This window comes from Myripristis murdjan, chromosome 1, assembly GCF_902150065.1.
Source record: "Myripristis murdjan chromosome 1, fMyrMur1.1, whole genome shotgun sequence".
Taxonomy (NCBI): domain Eukaryota; kingdom Metazoa; phylum Chordata; class Actinopteri; order Holocentriformes; family Holocentridae; genus Myripristis; species Myripristis murdjan.
In genome coordinates, this window is record NC_043980.1 from 5,229,775 (window position 1) to 5,247,747 (window position 17,973).

The 17,973-nt window shown below is 42.6% G+C and overlaps 1 protein-coding gene across 3 annotated transcripts; it reads left to right on the forward strand.

Moving 5' to 3' along the window:
- Positions 1-33: 33 nt before the first annotated feature.
- pus10 (pseudouridine synthase 10) lies at positions 34-15,421 on the forward strand. 3 transcript variants are annotated; one of them, XM_030056752.1, is made up of 18 exons: positions 34-147; positions 2,056-2,190; positions 2,803-3,105; positions 3,203-3,289; positions 4,612-4,646; positions 4,737-4,860; positions 5,531-5,592; positions 6,662-6,707; positions 7,675-7,739; positions 7,827-7,912; positions 8,801-8,926; positions 10,058-10,114; positions 10,245-10,321; positions 10,734-10,789; positions 11,300-11,417; positions 12,126-12,268; positions 13,313-13,412; positions 14,422-15,421. In XM_030056752.1, exons 1-18 carry the CDS (start codon positions 139-141, stop codon positions 14,458-14,460), a joined length of 1,668 nt encoding a protein of 555 aa, XP_029912612.1. In that variant the 5' UTR covers positions 34-138; the 3' UTR covers positions 14,461-15,421. The 3 variants fall into 3 exon arrangements, with proteins under 3 accessions (XP_029912612.1, XP_029912692.1, XP_029912721.1); XM_030056832.1 differs by having other exon boundaries at positions 4,737-4,851; XM_030056861.1 differs by lacking the exon at positions 34-147 and adding an exon at positions 154-465.
- The last annotated feature ends 2,552 nt before the right edge of the window (positions 15,422-17,973 follow it).

Sequence of the window (17,973 nt, forward strand, 5' to 3'; positions counted from 1 at the left end):
GACTGGAAACGGCTCCGCTCGGCCTCGGATGGGCTCAGATTAGGATTAACCCGCAGACCCGACCAGAACCTTCCAGAGCCACCGGCCGCGACTCAAGGAGGAAAAGGACCCTGCTGTCAAGAGGCTTGGCGCTTGGAGATGACGTCGGTAAGTCGCCTGGAAATGTGCCAGTCGGGATACACAGCATGCAGGGCAGGCATGGGAGTTTGCTGTCATGGTCGCACGCTAGAAAAAAAAAAAATGATTCCAGGTTTATTGGTTGAATTATATAGAAAAAGGAGCGATTAGACGCAAACTAAACGAGCTGTCAGTTTTGTGCGGTGACTAAGCAGCGATCTTGTTCCGGATCTGGACTCACTCACGCTGTCTTGCTTCCATGAAAAAAGTGTTTGGTGGCCGGACATGCAACCAAATATCTGACCGCTTTAACTTCACATCCTCGGAAATCAACTGCAACCGTAACAGGTGGGTTTATCACCGGAGCTCTGCAGGCTGCGCCGTTTGCTCTCAATGCAAACAGTCTGCACACGAGCAGCGTTAGGCAGTGTATTAGCAGCCGGCTAACCCTGGACAGACATCCTGCAGATAGTGTACAGACAGACAGATGCACTTTATTAATCCCAAACTGGTGCATTCTTGTGTTCCAGCAGCAGGTTGTCCGGCCACTGCACAGGAACAATAGTAGACACCCCAAAATGTACCTCTGCACACCAGAAGAGACACTAAAATGTCATTAGAAAAATGATCAAACACAACAAAATGTATTAAATGGGTGAATACAAAAAACATAAGAAGAAACGAGAACCTATACATAAGCTATAAGGATATACAGCTATAAAATAGACATTGAACCTTTGCAAAGACTGTGTATAATGAAATATAGCTGCAAAATGTCTATGGAATAGGCTGTATATACACTACTCACAAAAAGTTAGGGATATTTGGCTTTTGGGTGAAATTTATGTAAAATGTAAAATGTTCACGCTACAGTGATATTATATCATGAAAGTAGGGCATTTAAGTAGAAGCATGCACTGGTGATTTCCTCATCTCAAACAATTTCTTGAAACAAAAGCCAACAACAGTGGTGGATATACCACAACAAAAAATGTCAGTGTCAATAACTTGTCATGTGCCCTTGAGCATCAATTACAGCTTGACAACGACGTCTCATGCTGTTCACAAGTCGACTTATTGTCTGCTGAGGCATGGCATCCCACTCTTCTTGAAGGGCGGCCCTCAGGACATTGAGGTTCTGGGGTACAGAGCTCCGAGCCTCTACACGGCGACTCAGCTGATCCCATAGGTTTTCTATGGGATGCAGGTCTGAGAAAGTGCAGGCCACTCCATCTGAGGTACCCCAGCCTCCAGCAGCCGTTCCCTAATGATACGACCTCGATGAGCTGGAGCATCAAACACCTGATGTGAATTTTGCCGTTAAACTCCTCGTTAGAGAACAGCAACTTGTGCAAAAAGTACTGAAACACTGAACAGTTGGACATGTGCATTCAAAAGTTTACAGAAGGTCACATTAAGTTCAGCTGTAAAGGTTATAATGCATTTTAGGTTCATCCTGAAATTTCACCCGAAAGCCAAATATCCCTAACTTTTTGTGAGTAGTGTAGAGTAGATGAATGCTTATAATGTAAAATTTCACTTTACAGTCGCTTATATAGCATACATAGAATAATTAATCAATTAATGCAAGGTTGTAAATGATATAATAAAATACTTGCATACTGAACAATATAATAAAGCGTCCTTGGGTGTTTTGAAAGGCGCTATATAAATATAAGTTATTATTATTTTTATTATTATAAATGTACAGTATCACATAGGATAACGCACTGTACACCAGTGGTTCCCAAGCCGGTCCTCAAGACTTCATTCATCCATTTAAGGGCTTCATGCTGATTGGCTGACACAGATCGACTTCGGCAGGCCGTGCATGAAGGTGCATGAGCCTTGTTTGGGTTCAGGTGTGTGAAAGAGTGAGAGCTGCAACAAACATGTACCTCGTTTGTGTTCCATGCTGACCTGACGTGTCGTGTGCAGCGCGGCTCCATGCTGCCTCTGAAGGACAAGGACAAGCCGCTGGTGCAGAAGCTGCTGGCGGCCGGCTGCTGCGCTCGCTGTGTGCTCAGGTTCTGCTGCGTCGGCCTGCACGCCGCCTACAGGCAGCCCTGCCAGGTAGGACCCACCTCCACCCTGCCTCACCTGGACCCTGACCTCCACACAGTCAACATTAGACCTCAGTCTGCATGAATACTCTTCTCTGATTGGCCGGCTGGTGTGCGTTAAAACTATGTATTGCACACTAGGGGTGGGGAAAAAAATAAAGTAACCCTAAATAAATATATAAACAGTATTGGTATCATATGAAACTACATGATCTAAGGAATCTAGTGGAAGCAAACATGTCATGATTGTTGACAAGGCGGCTCGATATCACTCCATTAAGCTACATTTTGGCGAGGGGAAACCTGCCGTTGACCTCTGACCTCCAGCTGTGTGGATGAAAATGGGTTCTCTGGGCAGCCGCGGTTCTCCCCTTTGCAGACATGCCCACCTTCTGCTAATCCCATGCAGTTTGGGCCCCAAAGCCTGCAGTCCACATGTGTTCTTGTGGCCTGTTGTAAAATGGTGTGTGTGTGCAGACTGGGGCCTAAACAGTCTTGGAGCTGCATCAGTTGGCTTTGACTGGAAAGCTGAGACTCTTGTGGATTCAGTGATCCGGGACGACGGTCACTTTGTGAGTTATTCTGTGATCCATCCGGCTTTGCTTCGTCTTCTCGTTCCCAGGACTCACTAAAGGAACTCCAGGCTTTCGTCAGCGATGCAGAAAACGGCAAATCTGAGCAGGCAGCGGCACCAGAGCCTGCAGAGGGAAACAGCACTTCCCATGATGCAGCGGGACCCAACAGTACAGAGGAGAACAGCACTTCCCAGGATGCAGCGGGAGCAGAGGCCTCAGAGGACCCACCAAGTAAAAGGATGAAGCTGGAGCAGAGTGTGAGCGAGGCTCAGGCGGACGGGGCGTCGCGTGTGTGTGTTTGCTGTCTGGGGATCCTGCAGCAGCTGTCCGAACACACGCAGGCCGTCAAGGTGTGTGTTGTTTATTTAACCCCTCGCTGTCTGTCATGTCACGTCACGGACAGGAAGTGACACTCAGGTGAACATGTTTTTGTTTTTTTTTTAACAGATCGCAGAGGCGGTGAAGGCAGAAAACTACGAGTTTGACAGCCTGGTGCTGTCTGTCTCTCTCCCCGCTCAGCTGTGTGTCCGAGAGGTCAGTGTGTATGTGTGTGTGTGTGTGTGTTTGTGTGAGAAATAAGTGATTTAGCCTATTTGTCAAATTACACTTTTCATCGTTTCAATCAGACTTGAGATTGCCATGAAACGTCTGCCTTAAAATAAAATATTACGTTGATTCAACAACAGCGTGTCTAGTAGAAACAACCTGTGTTTCTTAGTTTGTGCCACTAAAGATTTCCATATGAATTTGTTCGCTTAACTTGTAGTTTCAAATCAATTCCAACTCAGGTGTTCAGTTCGCCCAGCTGGAGCTGCTGTGATGCCAGTGGAGCTAAAAAGATTGTTGTTTGAATTTTACATTTTCGGTCGATTAAAGGCAGCCGGTGCAGTTTGAAACGTGATGGCGTGCCGAGGAAGAATAAAACTCCTCAGCTTCATGCCAGAACTAATAACCCCGAGAATTAATGAAACACTTTTAAATGCATTTCTTCAATCTAAAGTTTTGATGTCAAATGTGCATAAAAACATGAAAATTGGAGCAAAATGCATGTAGATTTTGGGTTGTGATGGGGTAAAAGGGTTGTCCTGAACTCTGGAGGTGTTTTAAATTCTATTATTATGAGTATTGAGTGGCCTTCATCGTTCTTCACCACGTCATAACAAGGGGTGGTGCCCTTCCCTTTGAAACTGCACTTTATGTTGTTAAAGTTCAGCTTCGTATTGTCGGTGTTAGAAACTTGCATGACAGTTTAAAGAGCTGGTTATCTTTAGTTCACGAATCTCTCCTCAGCGCCTCCCTCAGTCTTTTCTCTCTCCGTCCTCAGGTTTAGTCAGAAATCCAGCAGGTTGCGAGTGTGATCTTGCTGTCGAGGTTATTGGGAAAGCCGGACAACAAAAACTTGTTTTATTCCTTAACAATGTGTGAATATTGTTTTTATCTAAAGCTGAAAACCAGTGGTGTTGCTCTGTAACCATTAGATGGTGTACTTACATCATCAGACTGTGTTTGTTTGAGTCCCTTGGATCGCTTTCTATGATTTTTTTTTTTTTGTGTTCTTTTGTTCCTAGATTTTGTGTTTGGGATTAAACTTGAGCAAAATTTCAGTAATTTACAAGATGAAACAAAATGTATAGCGTCTACAAAGGCTCATACTTCATTTTCATGGGAATGTTTGTTTAATTCTCTAAAATGAATAATGTTAAATTTGGCTAAAGAGCATGTGTATGAGGCTCAGTAATACATCACATGTGAAGAAAACACCACAAGAAGAAAAACACGGCCTTGAACAGTAAATGACATGAATTTATTCCAGTTTCAGTGTCAAGTTGATTTTTTTCTCTCTGTCACTCCGGCAGCACTCCTGTTGGCTCCACGTGAAGAAGGAAGTGAGGTACAGACACTTTGTCCACTTTGTTCCCTCCGTGTGCTCAGAATCAGACGATGTGTTTAATGCCGGCTCGTTCGTTTTTCCCCCGACCAGAGAAAAGTGCATGACCCTCGACAAGGACGACGTCATCCAGGTGAAGGAGGCCTTCAAGTGGATCATGCAGAGCCTCATCGCCAAGGAGCTGCGGGGCGTTTCCGTGGTTACCAAGGTGCGTGAAGTAGGTCGTTTATTTTACCTGGCAAATTTCATACAATGTAGAGCTGCATTCGGTGATTATTTACATTGTCATTGTGGGGTTTTTTTGGAGGTTTTTCAATCAGTTATTGAGTGAACAAAGTGTAAAGTTTATGTAAGAATATTATTTTCATACTACTATTTAATGATATAAACAGATTTTTTTTATTTTCACCCTTTCTTATTATAGAAAGTTCCACCTGCTTTATTTTCATGTAGTCGTTGTTAAAGGACGGGACAGTTTTACCCAAAACGTTTTTGCAAATTGTCAACACATTTGCGTGTTAGCGTGTTGCCAACATCTTGTGTCAGTTTGGGTAAACTCAGAAAAAGAGGATTTGCCCAAAATTTCCTTTTTTTTCTTTAACTGATTAACTTAATTTTTTCACACATAAACAACATTGTTGAAAACGTGTAGTTTGAGGATTTGGCCACCTAGTCCATTTTGAATCATTGTATGGTGACCTGGAGCGACAGCTGACATGTAAATAAGTCATTGAATATGTCCCTGATAAAACCTGGAGAAGGATTTCCTTATTAATGTATTGATAAACCATAATTTAATCCAGTCTCAGAGTTAAGCCAGAGCTAATGGCTGAAACATGAAGTTGACTGACAGATGCAGAGTGGGCTGTGTGTTCTGCTGGTTTCAGAGTGTGTTTGAGGTCGGCGTGGAGTTCACTCACCCAGAGACGGACGCCGACTGCCACTTCCTGTGAGTCCCGCCGTCTGTCTGCGTGCACGCTGAAGACGATCATCTGATGCATCGTGAAATTACCGGAAAATTATTTTGACCAAGTTTTGAAAAGTCTGTTCCAGTACGACGGTGTATTCAGGCCATTTTAGAGGGACTGGAGCCGGGGGAGAGAGGGTGATATTAAAAAAAAAACAACTCTGCATTTCCAGGATTAAAGTTGTAAATTTATAAGAAAAACTCTTACAAGAAAAAAATAAAACTTGAAGAGAAACCGCGTGGCTTCGCTTTGCCGCCGTTTGCCGTGTCTCAGGCCTGCAGCTGATCACCTCAGCAGATTCTACTTTGCCATGGGATTCAGGAACAAGGAAATCCTGCTGATTTTAGCCCAGAATCACAAGATTGTTTTCTCCTGAATCGGCCCAAGTCACGGCAACATCTCTTCAGAGTCCAGATGCTGAGGAGGAGATTGGGATTCTGGATTTCCTTCTGACGGAATCCCACAGGAAGAGAATAAACTATACTTCCAAGTTTTTTTCTCATAAATTTCCGACTTTATAATCTCGTAATTTTCAAGTTTTTTGTCCTTATAAATTTGTGTGCTCTTTCGCACAAAGTTACAAATTTAATCTCATAAATTCTGCATTTTTTATCAGAATATTACCCCACCCACTCCTCCTTCGTAACTTATTTTTTCCCCCTACAGTGGCACTAATGCGCTGCCGTACTGCCAGACAGGGACTTAGATAAATTCTTGGAATAAGTCAGGACAAGTCAAGTTATATTATGAATTTTTTTCTGCTTAAGATAAAAAAAAAAAAAAAAAAAAAAAAAATCAGTAAGTAGATATTCTCCATATTATTTTTCACTGTGTTCATGTTATGTTCCTCTGAATAATAATCTGGATGAAGAGCTCAGACTTTAAAGTTTTGGTCAAGAAAAAACCCGTCATGTTGAGTTTCTATCAGTTATGGAAATCAGTTGAGTAACCTTACAGTGAACAAGTGAGTGAGTGATCCTTCCTGTGTGTGTGTGTGTGTGTGTGTGTGTGTGTGTGTGTGTGTGTGTGTGTGTGTGTCGGCTCCTGCAGAGCGACGGCCTGTCCCGACTGCTTCAAACCCACCAAGAACAAACTGGTGAGCAAACACACACACATACACACACACACACACACACACACAGCTGACAGTTTTGTTTGGTTTTATTATCAGGAAAATTATTTTTATGGGTTTCCTTTACTGTTTATTGTGTTTTTTTCACAAACTGCTTTCTGTATCAGAATAATTACCTGAGGTCCGTCATGTAATATCTCTAAAATGTAGGAGATTTAATCTGTAAGTGTTTACATTTTATCAAGTAAGCACCTGAGTTGCATATCTTTAAAAAAAACAACAACAACAACACATTTTTTCTTATTTTATGCTACTAATCACCTTGTTGATGTGAGTGTAACTTTTTTAAAATAAGGTTTTCTCACCTCTAAAGGGAGACGGCTGTGTGTTATTTATTTATTTATTTTTTTTGTAATGACTTAAAATTTATTTAAACTTTCAGTTTCAGTAACAAACACACACATACCAAAAGAGAATATTGTCTTCTATATATTACAACACTGTTAGCAATGCCATTAACACAAAAATAAGGGGAAACATAAATAAATGAATAAATAAAATAAATTCCAGTCATAAAACACATATAAAGTAACAGAAGAAAGAAGGTCAAAATATTAATAAAAAAGTTAAAACTGAAAAATTGTCTATCCTAACTGGTATATCATAAGGGACCACAAGCAGAGTAACTGACAAAGAGATAAAATGATAAAATTTCCACCAAAGGCATCCCTCCATCATCTGTTCTAAACGTTTGATGTCTGGCAGCTCTTTGCTGCTGCACAGGAAGTGATGCGTTTCACATTTCTAGAATAAACAGAAGAAGAACCGGGTAGTTATGTTGAGCAGCGATAGCTCCATCAACAGGAAATCTAGGTCCCGCCCCCTCACTGTTTGATTGATAGGTGATCTCTGGGATACGCAGTGCAGAAACACCACCTTGACTTAAAACTGGGATTTCCACTTTAACAGCGTTTGTTCTCCCTCCCTGCAGTCGGTGTTCACCAGGATGGCGGTGGTCAAAGCTCTGGAGAAAATACCTGCCGACAAGTTCCTGAAGTAAGCATCGCCGCCACGCCGTGATGTTGTCCTGAAAACCGCCCCATCAAATGACTGTCATTGTGATTATTATCGATGTTTGTGCAGACATTACCCGTGTCCGCCGCCTCGTCCCGCCGGCAGCTGCAGCTTCCAGGACGTCCAGTGTCTCCATGTTGCTGTGTTTGTGGCAGGTAGGATCGCTGACTCAACCTGGCAACATACACTGTAGGACAAAAGTACAAGGCATCTACACATTCCACCTGCAGGAGCTTCTCTGAGCTCCCATTCTAAATCCAGAGGCATTAAAATGGAGTTGGTCCCCTTTTGCAGCAGAACAGCTTCCACTCATCTTTTTGCCCGTTCATCCAGAAGAGCATTTGTGAGCTCAGACTCTGATGTTGGACCAGAGGGCCCGGCTCCCAGTCTCCGTTCTAGTTGATCCCAAAGGTGTTGGATGGGGTTGAGCTCGGGGCTCTGTGCGGGCCGCTCAAGTTCTTCCACCCCAAACTCAGCCGGCCACGCCTTTATGGAGCTGCTCTGTGCACTGGGGCTCAGTCATGCTGGGACAGGAAAGGGCCTTCCTTCCCCAAACTGGTCCCACAGAGCTGGAAGCAGAGAATTGTCCAAAATGTGTCGGTGAGCTGAAGCGTTCAGATTTCCCTTCAGTGGAGCTGAGGGGCCGAGGCCGAGCCCAGAAACACCAGCCCACAGCGTGACCCCTCCTCCAGCAAACTGCACAGTCGGCACAATGCGCTCAGGCAGGGAACGTTCTCCTGGCGTTCCCCAAACCCAGACTCGTCCACCATGCCATGAAGCTCCCGGCGCTCAGTTTCTGTGCTGATGTTGATGCCAGAGGAGGTTTGGAGCTCTGCAGTTACTGAGGCAGCAGAGCGTCGGACACTTTTATGCACTATGAGCCTCGGCGCTCGACGACCCCGCTCTGTCTGTTTCGTTGACAGACCAGAATCAGACATACTTGATTGATCCCAGAGGGGAAATTGGTTCGATAATAACCCAAATGGTCCCAGACAGGTGTGGGTGCCCCTGCTCATTGCATTCTCTCCTCGCTCGATGTCCAGGCAGGTACAACAAGTTCTGCCGCAGTCTACCTCAGACCCCCTGGGTCATTGACGGAGAGAGGAGGATGGAGTCGTCGGTGGAGGAGCTGATCGCTGCGCCCATCCTGTCTGCCTTCAGGGCCGACGGTGAGCCCCACCAAACACATGGAGACCGAACACGTATACAGGATGACGCTTTTCCATCACATAGTGTCGGCTCTACTGCCAGCTGCTTTTCTGGATTTTGTTTTCTGTTGCTCCTAGAAACCCCTCACAGCGAAGCCCTGCCAGTGTAGTCTTACCTCCCTTCTCTACCAGCCTCCACAATGGCTGCTTCACATGAACAATATTAGAGAAACTGTCAGGGACCAAGCAGGCAGGCAAGAGGAGCCACACGTGTTCTGCATCAAAATTTGTTTTATTTAGCCACAAACTTCAAAAAGATACAAAGCAAGCAAATCAAATGAAAGTTATAGGCTCTAAAAAGGGGTCAGCTAAGTAGAACTCAACTTGAAAAAACAGCAAATTAGCATGGACTGACCCAACCAGGTGACAGATAGGGGAAATTTGTATGCCAGGTCTTCAGCCTACTTAGACACACAGGAGTGAACAAAAGCTACCAAATCAAAATAGCTACAAAGTCCAGCAAGTTAGCAGAAAACCAAAACTACTCTTACATACGCATTACATAACTTTACTATAAATGTGATTATAAATGAGAAATTTATTTGCCCTTTATACTGCTCGCCCAACAGCAATAATGACTAAATGTGTGCAACCAAATAGAAACTAATGTCTTGTCAAAGCGCGGATCAAAATGCTACTAAACTGAAATACTAAATGGAAAGTGTGTAGCTTGGTTTACTGTGTGACAATAAATGAAAATACAATCTTACTAATTGCAGAAGAAACTCATAAGGTGGTGATGTAGGAGTGAGAACATGTTTCTTGTGGCCTTCACAGTAACTAAGAGATTCGCTGAAAAAAAATATTGTTTTTACATGCATAGATTATCAACTATGACACAAGTTTCGCGAGTTTTGCGTTTTGTGTTTCCTGGTTGTTTCTAGCGGTCTGCAGCGTTTTGGCTCTTCTTGCTTAGAACCTAGACTGAGATGTTCCAGAAATTAATTCCAGATACTATCGCAAACTTTTGCCAAATGGAAAACTCAAAAAGCAGGTTAGAGCCGATACCACATGATGGAAAAGCACCGACAGATTGTAAATCAAATTCTCCTCAGTGTATTATCACATAAGACCCTCTACCCTCTTCATCAGGATTTAACTTCTCCTCCTCCGGAAGAGAGGATGTGGACGTCAGGACTCTCGGAAACGGTGAGACACACATTAAACCTAAACCTGACGTTGCGTTTTTTTTTTTTTTTTTTTCCTGTTTTCTCAAGCGCGAAGACAAACAGATGATTCTCATTTTTATTTATTTTTATTTTTTGGTCCGCTTTTCCAGGTCGTCCCTTTGCGATGGAGCTGCTGAATCCTCATCGGTCCAGACTGAGCAGAGCGGAGATGAAGCAGCTGCAGGAGGTGCTGTTACTTATCATGATGCACGCTCACAGAGGAAGCTGTCGTTTGCATCATCCTCTATGCCACTTTCATGTAGTGAAAATCCCATAAATGAAAAATATTAGTGGGCTTTTTCAAAAATTCCAAAAAAAAAGGCCTGTGTTGAAGGGACTAACTATAACCCATGAGGTACTGCATACTGTGTTTAGTAAATTTTGATTTTTGTAAATACTTTTAGCATGGCTTTTTCATCAAAACAGGTGGTGATCATCTGCGAACATGATTAGAAAAAGCACAAAGGACGTGATGAGCGACTTCCTCTCCCTCTCACTTTGTCCTCACTGTTATGAATCATTGATATTAACATTTTACATGCACATGCACATGCACAAGCGTTTATATTCTCACATGAGCTCCTTGTTTCGACCTGCAGGCCATTAACAAATCTTCAGACAAAATCCGAGTGAGAGATCTTCAGATTGTAACCAGGTGAGTCTCCTCAGTCCGGCACTGGACTTCCACTGCACCAAACCACAGGGACGACTTCATCAGTTGGAATATAACTAATTAATTAATGGTTAAATAACTACTCATCAATGATCAGTTCATTTTCCTTTGGGGCCCAAATAAGAACTTCAAACATCAAGTGCTGTTTCAGAATTAGTAAATAATAATAATTATTTCACATTTATGAACAAGTATTAAACTTACATGTTCCAAATGGCTAACATGTGAAGGAAAGCAATCAAAAAACTTTGATCGGATTTCTTAACAGCTGTGATAGCAGATTGACGTTATTGATTTTACATTAATTTGATATATTAATGGCCAAATTATGCAGTGTACCATTATTTAATAAACAATATACGAAACTGAACTATTAGCAGTTAGTTGTCAGTGAATCAGTAAGTGATAAATAAGTACATAATGATTCTACTGTATATTAAATGTTATTGTGTGCACGTGTGTGTGTGTGTGTGTGTGTGTGTGTGTGTGCAGGGAGGCGACAGGTCGTATGAAGGAGGGCGAGGAGGAGAAGACCAAGTCGTACACGGCGCTCGTCTGGACGCAGAAACCTGTTCAGAAAGACGACATCGCTTTCCTCGATGAGATCAAAGTGAGAGAGAGTGTGTGTGTGTGTGTTCATATGTGTACTTTTTTTTTTTTTTTAATCAAACTGTTTTTAGTATTGGAAGTCACACTGAGGTGAAAAATTAGTTTTTAGCTCATTAAAACAATCATGGCATAAGGATGCTGAAAATTTATGCCACTAAAAAAAAAGATATATTTTTTTATTGTATTTTTATAATTATTATTAATGGAAAAATGGGGAAAAAAAGGAAAAAAAAAATCATGTCATGGCTCAGATTTGCACCTGATAACAGCTAAACATTGTGAGGAATGTCTGGCAAGTCTTAGTTGGTTTAAAGGAATATTTCACCCAAAATGCATCATTTTTGTATCAAAAAGAACAGTATTTTGGTCTTTGCAGCAAAATTTGAGCAAAAATCCGTGTGTTTGGGACGTCCTGAGCATTATACTGCATGACGAGTGCGAGCTTTGGAAACTAAACTTTTGACAGCATTTTTATGTTGTAAAAATGTGAAATTGCGGTCCCAATTTTTCCATCAGGTCAAGGTTTATGAGTAAAACCTTCTTGAGCAGGGACTGGATGCAGCACAAAGGCAGTGCTTGATACAAAAATGGTGCGTTATGGGTGAAGTGTTCCTTTAAACTTGACGCCTCCCGGTGTTGTGTCGCGCCCCGGCGTCCTGTTAACCGTGAGTAGCGGAGGGTTTTGAGCGGCGCTGGTGTGTGTTGTCAGGAGCTGAGCATCGACCAGAAGACGCCGCTCAGGGTTCTGCACCGCCGGGCGCTCGCCGTGCGCCAGCGCCTCGTCCACAGCATGAGCACCCGCCTCCTCGACCCGCACCACTTCTACCTGAGCCTGAAGACCCAGGCCGGGACGTATCCTCCCACACACACACACACACACACACCTGACACACACACCCCCGTGATGTGAACTGTAACCTTCAGTCAGTCAGTGATCATCATTTATCTGAATTTTCCAAACATTTTCGATGCATGCTTTCATGATGTCGTTGTATGTTTTTCCTTAAATGGACGAATCCGCATACAAGTAACATCAGTTTTAATACCGGGATGTTGACCATGAATTTATGGCAGATTATGTCAGATTAAGACAAATTTGTACACCGTCCTGTAAAATGATAATGTTAATTCAAGTTTTAAGAGCATTCATAACTTAAATAATGACTAATAATGCGCCTTATTTTAATATCAGGAATCACTGTCAGCCTGTCAGTCTTCAAATTATGGGTATCCCATTTCCTCGGCATCTGCGGCTCCATAAAAAGTCTGAAAATCAATTTATCTCAACCTGAAACACTACCGAGAGAGCAGTGACATCCCGGTGCTGCTGGAGGACGACACAAAGCAAAAAGCTGGACAATCCTAAGTCTAACTAACTAATGACCAACTAACACGAATTTATGATAACACGGCAGCATGAATGAGTTAAAGCAGCACTGACTGCGCCTCACTGCTTTGAGAAACGAAACTTAACAATGCACGTCACACATAACAAAAAAAAAAAAAATTGCTAGATTAATTGAAAAATTAATCGTTTCACTAATCAACTAATCGTAAAAATAGTTGATAGATTAATCGGGAGAAAAATAATCGTTTAGGACGGCCCTAGTCTGTACATCGCTTTATTTAATAGGAAAATCCAACTCATTCTGCCTTTAAAATCTTCTCCTCTGGGTCTCGGCGGCTCCGTCCTTCCAGGCAGCGTTAAAAGAAAGTCTTACAAGTTGTAACTTCAGCTGCACAGTTTGATTTTAGAAAGACGCTCAGTGCTTTACCTGCTGGTGATTCACCTGAAACCCGACTGAGGCTGCTCAGGCCAGGGAGGAGGAAATATGACTGTGTGTGTAGATAGACTGTATTTCTGTTGACGGATCGCTCCTTAATAGCAGCTGTCAGGTACATCAAGGAGTTTGTCCACGGAGACTTTGGCCGCACCAAACCCAACCTGTGTGAGCTGCTGAAGACGGACACCGACATCCTGGAGCTGGACGTCGAGGTGAGGACACACTTCTCCTCCGCCGCACATCCGAAAATAAACCGTCTTTACTATTTTGACGACATCAAAGGCCAGACAGCAGCAGGGAGGCGACGGGAGAGCGCGTCGCCGTGCTTTTAGAAGTGCTCGTCTGCACACACACACACACACACACACACACACACAGGAGCGTAGGGAAGATGTGAGCGTGTTCAAACAGACGTCAGAAATATGATCCTGCATCAGGATGTGTGCCACCAAATTCTGACCTGCACAAGAACTGATATTGATTCATTCATTTAAGCTTTTAAAATGTATTTTTATGTTTTATCTCACTGCTGCTGCTCTATCTGTAATTTTTCTCTTTTTTTTTTGATAAAAAAAAAAGGAATAAGGAATACTAGTTTATGATAATGAGTCTTCAGTAAGTAAAGTTGATTTTAAAATGGGGAAAGAAAGGAGTTAGTTTAATTTTTGGCTCATTATTTTTCACACATTGTCCCCCTGAGGTCACAGAGGACAGAGCACTTGAGCCTCTTTATATTTATATTTAAGGATAATTATATGATTTAAAATTTTTTAGGTAAAGTTTATATTCAGAAGGCAAAGTTTTTTTTTGTTAATCGTCCCCTAATATATAGATTTTATTAGTGATATTTAATATGAACATCAACACGATGAAACTGATTAAAGATAGAAAAGGTTAAGTTATAATAAACTTAAATTTTTTTGTAATATTATTATGCTCATTTTCTGTTTACTCGAGTTTTTGTTTTTATGATACTGGTGTTATTTATTTCTCTGAAGCAGCTCTTTGTAATATTCGTTTGTAATTGAGCCTCATTCTACTGTTGCACTCATAAATATGTATAAATGAATAAAAGCGACGTGTGTGTGTGTGTGTGTGTGTGTGTGTGTGTGTGTGTGTGTGTGTGTGTGTGTGTGTGTGTGTGTGTGTGTGTGTGTGTGTGTGTGTGTGTGTGTGTGTGTGTGTGTGTGTGTGTGTGTGTGTGTTGTGTTTCCTCCTCAGTCCGTGGATGTGGACTGGCCTCCTGCCATCCCGGAGTGACCCTCCCTGCTGCAGGACGTCCCGCGAGCCAGAGGCGCAGGTTCGGTCCCAGCAGCGGCCGAACACGTTCCTGAAACAGCAGCGAGTCCTGAGCCGCTGAGCCGCTGAGCCCGACCCAGACAGGAGCGTGTGTGTGTGTGTGTGTGTGTGTGTGAGAACTGTGAGTACGTAGATGCAGGTGGGACATGTCGAGGGGAATGTGACCCCGCTGCTTTCTGAGGCTCCTGGTTTTTGACAGACTGTTATGTTTTGGTTCTAAATTGATATAATAAAGTCCAGTCAGTTTGTTTTTTAATTCTTTTTTTTTTTTTTTAAATTTGAGAAGCAGCTGAGGGTTTGTTTAGACTACCATGCTGAGTTTTTTTTTTTTTTTTTTTTTAATCATTTAGAAAAGTTTGTACCTCAAAAAACACTCAGAACAGTTTTTGCAAATCAGATCCAAACCACATCTGGAGGAGCTTTGAGATGCGGCTCAGTGTCTCAGACAGGACCTCAGAGCGCCTGTCACGTCGCTCGCAACGAATCACATGACAACAACGCCGGGTCAGCGTGAGGGAGGTGCATGATACCGGCTGCTGTTACCATGGATACGGTAAATACTATCAGCCTCCCGCATCAGCGATGTTCTGCGGACGACGGAGCTCCATGTTGTTGAACCGGCGTGGGGAAACTGACGCCTGTCGTTACCATAGCAACCCATGCCGGAGATGTCTGGACACACTGATCTGATCCGATGACGGTGTGTCTTTGAGATCCGATCTGACAAACAGATGTGGTTTCTGTGCCTGAACGAAGCCTGACACTCCAGAAACACACGACACAAACAGCAGCAGCCTCTGCAGGGCGGCCATGTTGCCGTTTCCATCCTGCTTCTCCTCGTCTCCAAAGTTTGTTGCCAAAATCCAAACTGGACTCCTCCTGCTGCTTCCCCCATTTTTTATTTAAAAGATGAACCACAATAGAAAAAAAAAAAAAAAAAAAAAAAAAAAAAAAAAAAAAAAGTTTAATGACTTAATGAATATTGCTCTGTATGTCTTTAATTTTTATTGTCAAATAAACAAAACAAAAGGAGAACCTGATAAAGGTCACTAAATGCACCACGGTTCAGTTTAGCTCAGACAAGTTTGTCCCAGTCTTGTTTCCGTACCGCTGTGATGGAAACTTTTGAACAAACACACAAACTGGTTCCTGCTCTCAGTCTCCATCTTGTGGTCGGATAAAACCTCTGGCCAGCAGAGGGCGCTGAGAGCTCAAACCCTAAAGTTAACGTGAGAGAATTTGTTTTTCTCGATGGAAACGAGGGCTTCATTTCAAGAATCCTGTTGGACTAATCTGGATTATTTTGTCTCTGAGCTCCAGTTTGAAAATGTGGCGAAGCTGCAAGGTGGCGCTGCTTTGAATGAACTTTCCCCTGCACTCATTGGACATCTATCCATTGATCTGCAGAGTGTGATACTTCAGAGACACTTTGAGTGATGTGGAGACGAGGGGGGGAAGTGGGCGGAGCTTCATTCCGGGCTGGAATTTGACAGCAAAGAGAGAAAAGTGGTGGAAAAGCAGCAAAGTGGCTGCTGCAGGTGACGAGCTGATGGTTTATAGTCAGACGTCCTCATGAAGCACAGGCTGGTTTCAGGGTAAAAGGTTCTGAAATTATTTTGTGCAGCTTTAATATCTTTCAGCCAACCAGATCATCAATGATCAGATTACGACGGCGTCTTGGGGCCATTGTTGGGGAAAAAAATATGAAAAAAACCCAAAAAAAACTGAGAACTAGAAAAAAAATTCACAGAGGCTGATGGTTTGTGTCCACAGGTGTGTGTGTGTGTGTTTGGCGCCAGGTGCTACATTGCTTCCCACATTTAGACACTTGATGGGCGTGGCTGCTGCTGATGATTGACAGCTGCTCTCTCTTATAACTTCCTCGCTGCACCTGATTGGACAAACACTTCACTAGTGGGCCGTCCTCCCTCTGGATCTCAAACCAGACCAACATGGCGGCTTTTTTTTTTCTTCTTTTTTTTCCCTGCAGCTGCTGAACCCGTCTTCGTTTCAGATCGACGGCTGATTTAAGTTTCTATGGAGTTTCTGGAGGCGGCGCTAATTTGCATAAACTAGCATAGACCTCAACTTTATGCAAATGAGGAGATGCCAGCATGATGCCCTGTCTGTTGAAATGCAACAAAATACCAGAATGCATTGCACAGCTGCTTACATAGACAGTGAATGGGAAGCGTGGACCTGACTGATCCTGTATAATCTGACAGTCGACCGCGCCGTCATCTCATACGATAATCATTAATCCAAGGCAGGTTTACAGACGATGCAGGTCGAAATGATAACAAACTCTGGTTCTGCAGTTTGGCTGGAAACCTGGGAGCTCAGCTGGTCCCACAGAGTCGTCTTCAAACCAACACCACTGCTGCCTTCGGCGGAGCAAACCTCAGCCCGGGACTAAGACTGGGTGTTGGTGAACGTTCAAGTCAAATGACAAACTTTGTGAGCGCTGCGGCTGCTGTATGTGATTTCCTTTTTTAAAAACGAAAATCTCTACAGTCATTTTTATGTTTTTTTTTTTTTTGTTGTTTTTTTATGTTTTCCTCTGTCTCTCAGGGTTGCTGTTTGTCCGGCAGCGAGCTCTCTGAACCGCTCAGCTGGTAAAATAAAGGCCTTTCTGAAACGGTTTGTGTCTTTTTCTCTGTGCTTCGTTAGCACGTCGGCCACGTTTCCCAAATTAGATCTTCACCTTTTGAAAAGTCGACTGCTACCACAAAATGACAGGAGGAGATGGATGGCGATAAAAATAGCATAAAAAAGTGCAACCATCTCTGCTCTGAGTCCTCGGCTGACAGAGTACTGTACTGGATTATGGAGGCAATTTAGTGCCAAAATGTAACAAATAAAAAATGTTTTACAAATGGTTTACTAACTGTTGGAAATACAGCATGTACGGCGGCATGTTAGGGCCACTGGGGGAGGAAAAAAAAAAACAGAATTTAAGAATAAACTAGTAAATTTATGAGAAAAGAATTTGGAGAAATAGTTTTTCCTTTTCCTTTTTTTTTTTTTTTTTCCCAAAGAACCAAGAACCAGATTCAGTAAAGTTAAGCAATGTGGTTCCCTAAACAAACAAACAAAAACATTTTTTTGAGTGTTTTTTTTTTCTCATAAATTTGTGACTTTACAATCTCAGAATTTTCTAGTATTTTTTCTCATAAATTTTGAGTTTTTTCTTGTAAATTTACGACTTTAATCTGAGAGACTATCAGAATCTGTTTCTTGTAAATTTACGAATACCGGAAATTCTGTTTTTTCTCCCCTTAATTTAATAAATAAAATGTTATAAATTTTAGAGAAACAGAAACAGGACCTGTAGCAGCTCCTTTTGTCTTTGAGAGGTTAAAGGTCACAGCTGGGCTTTTGATTTAAATACACACCCACTTCTGGAAAAAAAAAAAAAAAAAAAAAAAACAGCAGCAGAGGTGGAATAAGGACAGATTCATGACACTGAAACCC